At 36.1% G+C, this 13656-nt stretch overlaps 1 protein-coding gene across 1 annotated transcript in view; it reads left to right on the top strand.

Annotated features, from left to right (window-relative positions):
- STK3 (serine/threonine kinase 3) overlaps positions 1–13656 on the top strand; it is a 274712-nt gene that overhangs the window by 154663 nt on the left and 106393 nt on the right. Inside the window, exons 7-8 of the mRNA XM_027576725.1 lie at positions 3747–3884; positions 9504–9629. Coding sequence (XP_027432526.1) covers positions 3747–3884; positions 9504–9629 — 264 coding nt within the window. The remainder of the gene's footprint in view (positions 1–3746; positions 3885–9503; positions 9630–13656) is intronic.

Below are 13656 nucleotides of genomic sequence, written 5' to 3'. Positions count from 1 at the left end.
ATCCTTAAAGACAGATTAGGTTCTACTTCAACTATGGAGTGGAGATTAATTAGGTTATTTACAGAAGAATTTTATTTTCTAGCACTTCATTGTTTGCTGTTTGTTTTATGTGTTAGTTTTCTACCCCACAAGTTAACTGTGGGCTCCATGGCTTTGAGATATGTGTCTTATTTTAAAATCTGTAATAGCAGGGCTCACAAAGTTAGATAACTTGAAGGAACCATCAGGTAAAGTAGATAATTGAGCCAGGCTAAATGAGGCCCATGTAAAAAGGAGAACATACATCCTGGGTAAAGTCAGCCTAATTCCAGCAGATTCTTGCCTTATGGAAATGTGGACTTGATATTGCCTGAACAAAATAAGTCCGCTGATGTTATTTGGCCTGTGGCCTATCAGTTTGCTACTTTATTAGAACATAGTTTTGAACACACAGAAAGTACTTGATAAATGTCATTTGATAGGTGCTTGTTGTGTCATAAAACTGGCTACACTGCTTTTGAAGGACTATGTTAGATGTAAATACATGTAATATGATGTAAGATGTGTAAGACAGTTGTCTTCTATTAAAGGCTTTTCCCTTTTTTGAAAGAAGATGAATACACTAATAAAGAGATTAACTCTTACCCTAGAATCAACAGGCTTGGATGTTGAATCTTCACTCCTTTGTCCACGGAAGTCCTTTGGATCACTTTCCAAGTTAGAAACCGGTGATAACACATTGTAGCAAATTGCTGCATATTGTAAGGGCTTTCAAAAGAATGATGTGGTGAATTGTTAGAATACCTGAGTGCCTTGCAATACTACTTTAGTATTGGTTTTTTATTTCTTGAATTCTAGAATAATCTTTCATTCTTCTTTTTTCCCACCCCTCCCAAACAATGTTGTTAGGGTATATTCTTGGTTCTTCCTTTGTAGTATCTCCTACCGTATTTCTTCCATTTTATTCCTATAGAAACCATGCTAGTTTGAACTCTTCATTACTCATTTTGGGGCACCTATACTAGCCCTTAACTGCGTTTTCCTTTCCATATTTAGAGTGTCTCCAGGGTTTTGGTTTTTGTTTAATCTACTTTTTGGGTCATAAATGGTCCAATCAAACACATGCACGCACGCGTGTGCATGCACACACACATACACACACACACACACACACACACACACACCAGGAAAAAACCCTTCTTTTCAGATGTGTACTTTCTTGCTGACCAAACTTCCATTCCCCTTCTGATCTTCTCATTTCCTAGTCCCTTACTGTGTAGTCAGTTGTTCTCTGCTCCTCCTGGTGGTCTGTTCCACTCTCTTGCTTTTCCTCACACTATTTTTTCTTATTAGGAGAATGACCTCTCTTCTATGTGCCTTATATCATTTCTCTCATTATTATACTGTTATTTAATTCTTTTGTTGTTTGTGCTTTGATTGCCAGACTAGGTTAGAAGTTTGTTAAGGATAGTGGCTGTATTTCCTGCTGCTTGTTTGAGCTCCATTTAATGCTTAACACCATGCTTTGTGTATGGCAGGCACTTAACAGATATTTCTGAACTTGATCATTACTTTATGTTTTCCTTCATCTGTATTTTTTATTGTAGTAAAAATAGTAAAATATACACAGCATAAAATTAACCATTTGAAGCGTACAGTTCTGTGAAATCAAGTACATTCACATTGGTATACAGCATTCACCATCTACCCATTAAACACTAACTCACCATTCCCCCCTCCCCACAACTCCTGTCAACCACCATTTCACTCTGTCTCCATGAATTCGACTACTCTAGGAACCTCATATTAGAGAAATCATATAATGTTTGTCCTTTCATGACTCAGCATAATGTTTTCAAGGTTTATTGGTGTTGTAGCATGTGTCAGATTTTCTTTTAAGGTTAAATAATATTCCGTTGTGTATATGTTTTGTTCATCCATTCGTCTGTGGTTTGACACTTGGGTTGCTTCCATCTTTTGGCCACTGTGAATAATGCTGCTATGAACATGGGTATACAAATATCTGTTCTATTCCCTGCCTTTACTTCTTTTGGGTACATCCTCAGAAGTGGAATTAGGGGATCATGTGGTAACTCTGTGTTTGATTTTTTTAAGGAATTGCCATACTGCCTTTCAAGCAACTGCACCATTTTCCATCTCCACCAGCAATCATGAGGATTCCAATTGCTCCACATCCTTGCCACCACTTGTTATTTTCTGGCCTTTTTTTTTTTTTTTTAATAGCCATACTAATGGATGTGAGTGGTATCTCATTGTGGTTTCGATTTGCATTTCTTTACTGATTAGTGATGTTGAGTACCTCTTCATGTACATATTGGCCATTTTATGTTCTTTGAAGAAATATCTATCTGAATTCTTTGCCCATCTTTTGATTTGGGTTCTTTGGTAATTTTGTTGTTGAGTTGTAGGAGTTCTTTATATATCCCAGATATTAACCCCTTATCATACATACTATTTGCATATTATTTTCTTCCATTTTGGGTTGCCTTTTCACTTTGTTGATAGTGTCCTTTGATGCACAGTCTTGAATTTTGATGAAGTCCAATTATCTATTTTTTTTCTTTTGTTGTCTGGACTTTAGGTGTCACATCCAAGAAATTGCCAAATCCCATGTCTTGATGCTTTCTCCCTATGTTTTCTTGTATGTTTTATGGTTTTAGCTCTTACTGTTATGGCCATTGATCCATTTTCAGTTAACTTTTTGTATATGGTATAGCATAAGAATCCAAATTCATTTTTATTGCATGTGTATATCCCATCTTCTCAGCACCATTTGTTGAAAAGACTATATTTTCCCCACTTAATCGTCTTTCCCTTATTCATATTTCATTGAATGACCTTCAACTTTATTGACTGTCACAGTTGTGATGTAATAGTAGTAGTGCTTGATACATTTGTTTTAACTTTATTATGTTTTCATTTTTTATATCTTTTCAAAGAAAATGATGTTTTAGTAATAGTATTTTATCAGGAACTATTGTAGATACCCAAGAGAGAAGTTAATTCATTACATACAGTGATTTCCTAAGAACACTAGGGATTGATTCTCTTGGTTCCAAAAGGATGGCTGGATAGCTAGGAGGACAGGGATGACAGGAAGACTTTATAAAACTTTTGAATTTTGAACTATCTGAATCTATTTAATTAGTAGTAATATATTAATACTAAAATCATTTGTAATAAACTTAAGTGTTATATTACCTTCAAAACTTTTTATTTGGAACCCTGACTCATGTATTTAGAAAAGGAAATATAAGTCTTGGCTCTATTAGTATTATTTCAAATCACAGTAGTAATTTTATTTATATTTAAGTATTATGGATTGCAGAAGCAGATTGGACTGCTGCTATCCATTTTGAGCAGGAGTACTTACATAAAACTGAAATGGGAAGTAAATCTGGCACGCAGTGGCAATATCAGGGAATACATCTGTTTAATTAGAGAATGTCCTTAGTTTGGTAAAACGGTTAGAATTGCAGTCTTCTTTGGCGACTGATTAAAAATAATAGATAAAATAAAGAATGATGTGCTCAATGAGCTACAATTCAAATAGAGGAAATTTAATGGGAAATGATTACATTAGTAGCAGATGGACTTGCTTCCTGAATTGCAATCTTACTGGAAATCCTAGAACAGCTTAAATTTGTTTTTCAGATTTAGAGTCTGATAGAAAGATAGAGAGATTTGTTTCTTTGGTGTGCTGTTGTGATTCTTACTGTGTATTTTGGCTATTTCATTTTTGCTAGGCTATTTTTATGATTCCCACGAATCCACCACCAACGTTCAGGAAGCCAGAACTTTGGTCTGATGATTTCACCGATTTTGTTAAAAAGTGCCTCGTGAAGAATCCTGAGCAGAGAGCTACTGCAACACAACTTTTACAGGTCAGTGCTTATGCACCTAAGGGAAAGATATTTTCTTTATACCTTGTAGCTCTCTCACATTGACCAGAATTGGTGTGGGTTTTATTAACTGATTTTTCAAGATGTAAACCCCTGAGGAAATAGGGATTGACAAAGACATATACACCATCATTCTTCTCCTATGTGTTTTCTTTGTCTCCTTTTTTTCTTTTCTGTTTTCCAAATTCAGTCTTCTGTCTTTTCCTTTTTTTCTTTTTCTTTGTTGTTGTTGTTGTTGTCAACTCTTTTCTCCAAAGTTGTTTAAAACAAAATTTCCAAAGTGTTCTCATTTCAGAAATGAGTTATTTTCTCCACTGTTACTGTTTTTCGTGTTCTTTTTTTTTTTCCTGATGTGTTACTCCTTGACCCAACATTTCTTATTTGACTTTTTGATCTACCATAAGGTATATAAATACAAGATCCCTGAGCTCCTTGAAAAGATCTCGTGTTGTGTATACATACTGGTTACAAGATTACCTAAATCCTCTTAGTACTCGTGGTGTGAGTAGATTTTATATCCAGAGTATCAGGAGGTTGTTGTTGTTGTTGTTTTTTTAATCTGCCTTGATATTTAATGCATTTAGAAATAATTTTAACACTTTTAATAAGTATTTGTGTCTTTAGTTTCCCAACAGAATTGGCTTAGACCCCTAAGCTAATAATAAGTGTGTCTCACATTAACAAAACTTGATATTTGGAAATTAATTCTTTTTTGACCCAGCAGTTACACTTCTAGAAATTTGTTCTACAGAAAAATTTAACCACGTGTGACATAACTTATGTGTAAAAGTATTCATAGTACATTGTAATGGCTAAAGATTGGAAACAACATAAATATCTGTCAATGACTTGGAAGCAACCTAAGGTTCACTGAGAGGAGTGATTGGCAGAATATACACACCTCCACGCACATATATGTATATATCGTTGTAATTTATATTATATTCATTATAATATTCACTCATATATATCCACCAGTATGTTATATTAATATATAATAAATAATTATATAATTATATATTTCATTATAATGTCTTTTTTTAAAAAAGATTTTATTATTTGTCAGAGAGAATGACAGAGACAGAGCACAAGCAGGGGGAGCGACAGGCAGAGGGAGAAGCAGGTTCTGAGCTGAGCAGGGAGAGGAGGATGAGGGCCCCATCCCAGGACCCTGGGATCATGACCTGAGCCGAAGGCAGACGCTTCACTGATTGAGCCACCCAGGAGTCCCTATAATGTCTTTCATATATAAATCATGCGTGTGTGTGTGTGCCAGTGCTTGCCGTGGAGTAGCTCTGGAAAAATAATCAAGAAACTTACCTCCAGAGAAAGTAACTGTATGGCTAAGAAGCAGGAGTAGGGTGGAGACATATATTTTTCTGAATGCTCTCTTTGAGCTTTTGAATTCCATGTTATATGTAAATATTGCTTTTTAAAAATTAATTAATTGAAACATTTATTTTGAAATATTGTTAGCATTTCAAAGGAATTTTGAGCACATAAATCAAGGGCTGATTGGTATTATTATCATATTGAGTATCTAAATTATTCAACCCCAAGGAAGGCAAGAAAGGGGAGGGGGAAAAGACAAATGAAAAAGTGGGACAGATAACACAAAAAATGATGGTGAAAATGAATCCAAATATATCTGGTAACTGATTTTTAGATAATGTAACCAATATTTCTTTGTAGTCTTTTTCCATAATATTTTCTAATCTTAAGAAATTCTGGTTTGTTTTTTTTTTCATTTTGAGTTTTTAGGATAAAAAAGCATTTAAGAAAATATTCTAGGGGCACCTGGGTTGAGCATCTAACTCTTGGTTTTGGCTTAGGTTATGATCTCATGGGTCATGATATTCAGCTCTGTGCTCAGTGGGGAGTCTGCTGGAGATTCTCTCCCTCTTCCTCTGCCCCTCTCCCTGCTCTCTGTTTCCCTCTCCCAAATAAATAAATCTTAAAAAAAAAAGAAATATTCTAGTATAATTCCTTCATTTTGTGGATGAAAGTCTTGAAGCCTAGAAAGGTTAAATGACTCACTGAAGATCACACAGTGAACGTGACTGTTGTGGGTTTATTCCATTTTTCCCCTAGTTCCACTCTGTTTTCTGCCCAAGAAGTTGACCTGTATGGGCTACAATAACAAGCTCTGTTACCCTCTAGCCTCTAGTTGGGTTTGGCTCAAACATCTTTCTTTATAACAAGAGCAAACTGTCCAGCTAATTTTGTATCATTCTTATGAGCCAGTATTTGCTTTCTTGGTTTTTTTCCTGTTGTGCTATTGTCGACCATTCAAGGCCCTTTATTAAAATGTGCCCTTCTTTGTCTAGCTTCTTCCTTTTTCTTTTTTTTTTTTTAAGATTTTTTTTATTTATTTGTTTGAGAGAGAGAGAGGGACAGGGAGCATGTGATCATGAGTAGCAGGGGCACAGGGAGAGGGAGAGATAATCTCCAGCAGACCGTGCTGAGCGCAGAGCCTGCAGCGGGGTTTGATCTCATGACCCTGAGATCAAGACCTGAGGTGAAACCAAGAGTTGGGCACCTAACTGACTGTGCCACCCAGTCATCCCCCTGGCCTAGCTTTTTTTGTTTGTTTCCCATTGTCTTTTATTTATTTTTTTGTTTTTTTATTTTATTTATTTATTTATTATTATTATGTTATGTTAATCACCATACATTACATCATTAGTTTTTGATGTAGTGTTCCATGATTCATTGTTTGCGTATAACACCCAGTGCTCCATGCAGTACGTGCCCTCTTTAATACCCCTCACCAGGCTAACCCATCCCCCCCACCCCCCTCCCCTCTAGAACCTCAGTTTGTTTCTCAGAGTCCATAGTCTCTCATGCATGGTTCGTCTGCCCTGGCCTAGCTTCTTAACTGACCCCTTGCTACCTCCTTTCTTTTCCTCTATAAATTCTGAAATAATAGACTTGTAGTTTCTTATAGACGTGGATGGAACTAGAGGGTATTATGCTGAGCGAAATAAGTCATTCAGAGAAAGATATGTATCATATGATCTCACTGATACGAGGAATTCTTAATCTCAGGAAACAAACAGACCATGCTTTTTCAATCCTCTGTACCTTTTCTCACACTCTTTCCCCCACCCCAACCTAGTTTAAAAATCCCCTTTACAGTCTCCTTCTTACTCTTTGTCTAATTGTTTCTAAAACAAATTAGGTGCTCCTCCAGGAAACCTTCTTCTCATCCTTGTTTAGGCTAGTTGTCATTCCTTGGTGTTCCCATAGGTCCATATCATCTATTGGTATCCAGTGCTTAATACATGTGTATTAGACAGAATAATTGTCTTGAGTCTCATTAGACTCATTTGAGTCTTATTTTGCTAGATGCCTAGAAGCCATTCTGTCTTTTAAAGGAGTTTTGCACATGTCTTACATATTATAAATTGAATTATGACTCTCAGAGGACAATCTTATTACCAAGTTTCAGTGGACACAGGCATAGCTTACCTGTATAGATTATACCATGTTGATTTCTAGACCCTGAAAAAGAAACAGTTTTAAAAAAAGAAATTCATGCTGAATTATTATAGTGGTTTATTCTCCGTGGCACAACATAAACAATTGCTTAAATTTGAAAGAATCATAGAGTGAAAGGATCCTTTGAAATTGTTAGTTAACTCAGTAGTTTTTAAAAAATGAGGAAATTGAAACCCCAAAGATATTAAAGGACACAGTTCAAGTTCAGCCTAGTGGCACTAAAGTTGCTGATGGGCAGCCTCAACCTAAAGTCAGCTCCTACCCCAGGATGTCCTTCTCTGAGCATGTGAGGTTGACTGAGATCTGCCATTATTTGAATTGACCCCTAGGTCAATTCTACCTTGTTGTCCCTCCCATATACAGTAGTCAAAATACTTTCTCTTCATACATTAAGCTCTATATCAAACTGTGTTATAGTGTTTGCTTTAACCATTAAACAATTGAGAAAACTCAAGAGAATAAGGGAAAGCTATTGTATTTACACTATTTTTGCTTTTCCATTGTTCTTTCTCCTAATGTTTCACAGTCCCTTTATTCTTTCCTTTCTGTCTAGAGGACTTCTGTAAGCCATTTTTTTAAGGTAGGTCTGCAGTAACAAATTCTTAGTTTTCCTTCATCTGAGAATGTCTGGACTTCCTCTTCTTTCCTGAAGGAAATATTCTTATGTTCTGTTGATCTTTATTAAAATGTCTATTGATGTATAATTATGAAAATTACATTTTGAAACTGTATTGCTGCCTCAAAAGGTTATCTATCTCAAATTGTGCTTGTAAACTGTCCCTCTACTTTCTCTCACACTTCCCCAGACCCCCTCAATAAAAAAGTCATTGAAGGGGCGCTGGGTGGCTCAGTTGGCTGAACATCTGACTCTTGGTTGCGGGTCAGGTCATGATTTCAGGATGGTGAGATTGAGCCCCACATCGGGCTCCACACTGGGTGTGGATCCTACTTAAGATTCTCTCTCTCCCTCTGCCTCTCCCCCTGCTGACTCATGTGCTCACTCGCTCTCACTCAAAAAGAAAAAAAAAAAGTCATTGAAAACTCTGGTCTATTCTGGTGGTTTCCCTTCTGTTTATCAGAATTGTAGCAAACTCAAATATTTTAGCTAGATCAGGATGATACAAAAAAAAGTTAGAAGTTCTATACATAGTATAGAAATGAGACAATATATTCTGAAAGTATTTTTCTTTTATTGCTGTTATTTCTCCATTGGAGATGACTATATTATTCAAAACATAATAAAGTAAAAAATATGTAAAAGAAGTAACAAAGTTTATTAAGATTAATTAAAATTTGTATGTATCACCAAAATAATTTTATTTTTACATGTAATATAATCACCAATCTCTTACTTTTTATGAGAGTTTTTAATTAATTTTTAATTTTTTAAAGTTTTCATTTAAATTCCATTTAGTTAACATACAGTATAATATTAGTTTCAGGTGTACAATATAGTGATTCAACACTTCCACACAACACCCAGTGCTCATCTCAACAAGTGCATTCCTTAATCCCCATCACCCACCTCCCCTCTGGTACTTGAAAATCACCAGTCTTAAAAATTTTTTATCTTTTTCACTATCTAATCTATACTTCCTTTGGGCAGTAATATTTTTAAGGGTAATGTAGTTTTATTTACAGGATTACATTTTTTAAAAAGATTTTATTTTTTTAAAGATTTTATTTATTTGACAGAGAGAGACACAGCGAGAGAGGGAGCACAAGCAGGGGGAGTGCGAGAGAGAGAAGCTGACTTCCCACTGTGCAGGGAGCCTGATGTGGGGCTCGATCCCAGGACCCTGGGATCATGACCTGAGCCGGAGGCAGACGCTTAATGACTGAGTCACCCAGGCGCCCCAGAATTGCATTTTTTGTGCGTGCTTTAATGGTTTTCTAAAATCAAGTAAACCTAAAAACAAAATCTCAATTTCTAAAGCAGCTGAAATATTCTCTTTTCTTAGTGTATACATTTAATTCTGGTTGAAAGAACAGTCATTGAAGTCTGTGATCCTGGTTAGCATTTATGCGTTGTTTTAACATATTTTAGGCATAATTCAGAGAAATCTTTTGAAATTATACCATTGAATTTTACTTTTCCAGCATCCTTTTATCAAGAGTGCAAAGCCTGTATCAATTTTAAGAGACCTGATCACAGAAGCTATGGAGATCAAAGCTAAAAGACATGAAGAGCAGCAGCGAGAATTGGAAGAGGAGGAAGAAAATTCGGTTCGTAAATACCCTCAACAAGTCGATTTTTTTCTTCTAAGTCATTTTTAATAACTAACATAATTATGCATCACATTTTATGATGTCTAATGCTTCTTTTCTTCACTAATGATGTTTTCCTTGTTTTAAGTTACACATTTTTTTTCTGGTTTAAGATCCAGAGATGAATACCTCTTGGTATTCAGATAGTTATAAAGTCTGAAAACACAAATATTATTTTTTTACTGATTAAAAATGTCATTGATAATACTATATTTTCCCATAGAAGTTTGTTTTAATCTTATAGTTAAACAATTAGTATTATTTTGCTAATTTACATTTAGTTTTTTTTTTTTAAGATTTTATTTATTTATTCATGAGAGAGAGAGAGAGAGAGGCAGAGGGAGAAGCAGGCTTCCCGCTGAGCAGGGAGCCCGATGCGGGACCCGATCCCAGGACCCTGGGATCATGACCTGAGCCGAAGGCAGACGCTTAACCATCTGAGCCACCCAGGTGCCCTACATCTAGTTTTAATTTCAGAGATTGATTATCCAGTTGGGATTTCTTTTGAAATTCTTTTACCCTTTTCACCAATTATTAAACCTTGTGTCGTGAGGTATCCCAGGACAGGGACAAGTGTACATCTTTGTAGAGCTGATTTTTGATCTTTTTTTTTTAGATATGCAATTATATCAGTTAATCATTTAGCAGTGACTGCCTGTTGAGACGGATGTTTTAAACTTATCTTCTAGGTGTCAGATTTTTACTAATGAATCCACCATTCAGAATTTTAAATAACATCTTTATAAAGATGGTTTTATTTGTAGCTTTGGGACTGTGTATTAATTCTATAAAGTTCAATAAATGATATGGAATGAGGTAAAGGCCTTGGTTCTTGCTTTCAAAGGGCTTTATAGTTCCCACCCTAGGTTCCTGTGTGTTGATAAATACAGTTATTGATTTCTCTCCAGTTAACATTTGTAAATGTTAATCTTTTTTCTAGATTTTTTTTGTAGTTTTAAAAGCAGTACATTTTATCTTTTTAAAAAAAGTAAGATTGGTCATGTATATATGTTATTATCCCATTTTGCAGATGAGTGAATTTAGGTTAGGAGAGAAGTGACTTACCAAAGTTCACAAAACTAATGAGGAACCAAGAAGAAAAGTACGTCTTTTACTTGTAAGCTCCCATATTTGTTCATTAATACCTTATGCTCACTTTTCAGTCCAATGTTACCAGTACTTCAGAAACAAACAACATTGGCTTATCAGAATTACATAATTTCTGATAAGTTTATATTCACAAAAATGTCTAGTTTTTGCCCTTCTGTGGTGGTACCCATCTGCCTTTCACCTTATGCAAGCTTCATATGAGTGCTGGGCTGATAAACTGCCTTCAATTAGCTGTCATTGGACACGTGATTATTTTGCTTTGTTCTGTCTTCCCCACTTAATTATAGGCCAGTTTCCATTTTTTTTCTTTTTATTAACATATAATGTATTATTTGTTTCAGGGGTACAGTTCTGTGATTCATCAGTCTTACACAATTCGTAGCACTCACCATAGCACATACCCTCCCCAGTGTCCATCACCCAGCCACCCCATCCTTCCCAGCCCCCTACATTCCAGCAACCCTCAGTTTGTTTCCTGAGATTAAGAGTCTCTTATGGTTTGTCTCCCTCTCTGGTGCCAGTTTTAATTTTTGGTGGATAAAGAACCATTGATTACTCCAGAACTTACTGACTTTTTACTAGTCTTAAGACCTTGCTATAGTCACTTTGGTGATTTTCTGCCGCTTCAGTGATCTCTTTCTTCACTATTTTCCTCTCCTCTGCTGAGCTCCAGCCACATTGATCTTCTTTCAAATTTTTTATTTTTAATGTGCCAAAAAACTTTCCTCCCTCTGCTTGAAACACTTCTTCTTGAATACCAGAGTCACTTGGTTCTTCTCATCTTTTGAGTCTCAGCTTTAAATATCACGTGCTCCAAAACTTAGCAGCTTAAAGCAATACACATTTATTAATTCATGATATCTGTAGATCAGTTATTTCAGAAGTGGCTTAGTTGGATGATTTTCACGGTTTCTCCAGAGGTTGCAGTCTAAGTGTTGGTGAGAGCTGTGGTCATCTTGAAGGCTTGACAAGGGCTGGAGTTCTAAGATAGCTCACTCATATGGCTATTGGTGCGCTGCTTCCATTCCTTGCCACGTGGGACCCTCTCTAGAGCTACTTGAGAGTCTTCACAGGATGGCAACTGGCTTCTTTTAGAGTAAGTGATCCAAGAGGAAATCTCAGTGCTTTTTATTTTTATTTTTTTAAAGATTTTATTTATTTATTTGACAGAGAGAGAGAGAGAGAGAGAGAGCACAAGGAGGTGGAGTGGGAGAGGGAGAAGCAGGCCCTCCGCTGAGCAGGGAGCCTGACGTGGGACTCGATCCCAGGACCCTGGGATCATGACCCAAGCTGAAGGCAGACGCTTAACCAACTGAGCCACCCAGGCGCCCACTCAATGCTTTTTATGACATAGTCTCAGGAGTTGCACACTGTCCCTTCTTCCACATTCGATTTGTTAAAGAAGTTACTGGTCATAGAAAATAGTGGAGTGGGGAGCTCCAAGAATCTGTGTCTCCACAGATTTACATGCCTGCCACCCCCTGTTTTCTGGCTCAGCAGCCGTGAGAACAGCAGAGAGAGGTGGTAGGGGAGAGCAGTAGGAACCTTGTTCTCAAAAAATTGTGGTTTTGCATTTTGCATTTTGTCCTGTCTGGTGGTTCCCTGAGGGACCAGCACAGAGGCTTGCCTTTGTTTTGGGCCCCTTCAGCTAGAGCAGCTTCCTGGATGTGTCTGTCAAAAACATCTAAATTTATGAGTGCTAATAAACAAATTTAGCACAGTGCAGGGTATAAGATCATCATAAAAAATCAGTGATGTTTTCATCAGAATACATTTTTTTTATTATGTTATGTTAATCATCATACATTACATCATTAGTTTTAGCAAGCAGGTGAAAGACTTATAGAGTGAAAAGTACAAAACATTGCCGAAGGAAATGAAAGAGTACCTACATCTGTGGAAGGACATCCTGTTTGAATGGATTGGAGGACTTAATAATGTTAAGGTAACAGTATTCTCCAAAGTGAATCACAGATTAATCCAATCCCTACCAAAATATCAGTGTTGTTTTGTTTTTTTTTTTGCAAAATGGAAAAGCCAACCCTCAAATTCAAATGGAACAAGGGGACCCCCAAATGGGTAAAACAATATTGAAAAAGAACAACGTTGATATACTCACTTCCCAGTTTCAAAACTTAACATAAGGCTGTAGTAATCAAATGTGGTACTGGCATAAGGATAGACATACAGACCAATGGAGTAGAATTGAGAGTCCAGAAATAAACCCATACATCCATGGCCATTTGACTTTCAACAAAGGTATAGAGTCTCTTTGGTGAAAAAACAGATGGCACTGGGACAGCTTGATAGCCACATGTAAAAGAGTGAACTTGGACCCCTACCTCTTATCACATACAAAGGCCTTTTAATATAAGGCCTAATTGGATGGATCAACAAACTAAATATAATGTTAAAACACTTAGGAGAAAACAGAAGTAATCTTCCTGACTTTGGATTTGGCAATGGGTTCTTAGAAGACCAAAGCATGAGTAATAAAAGAAAAAAATAGAAAAAATTTATCAAAATTTAAAACTCTGTACATCAAAGCATATTATCAAGAAACAAAAAGATATCCTATGAAATGGAAGAAAATATTTACAGATTATGTATCTGGTAAGGGTCTAGTATCCAAAACATGTAAAGAACTCTGGCAACTCAACAACAGAAATACCTAATTGAAAAATAAGGAAAGGATTTAAGTAGACATTTCTCCAAAGGTATACAAATGGCCAACAAGCACATGAAATGAGGCTCAGCAACATTAGTCATTAGGGAAATGCACATCAAATCCACAATGAGATATTACTTCACACCTACTAAGGTGTGCTTTGATTAAACAAACAAAACCAGGAAATAAGTGTTGATAAGGATATAG

The sequence above is a fragment of the Zalophus californianus genome, chromosome 4, assembly GCF_009762305.2.
Source record: "Zalophus californianus isolate mZalCal1 chromosome 4, mZalCal1.pri.v2, whole genome shotgun sequence".
In the NCBI taxonomy this organism is placed as follows: domain Eukaryota; kingdom Metazoa; phylum Chordata; class Mammalia; order Carnivora; family Otariidae; genus Zalophus; species Zalophus californianus.
This window is presented reverse-complemented; position numbering and strand designations above follow the sequence as displayed.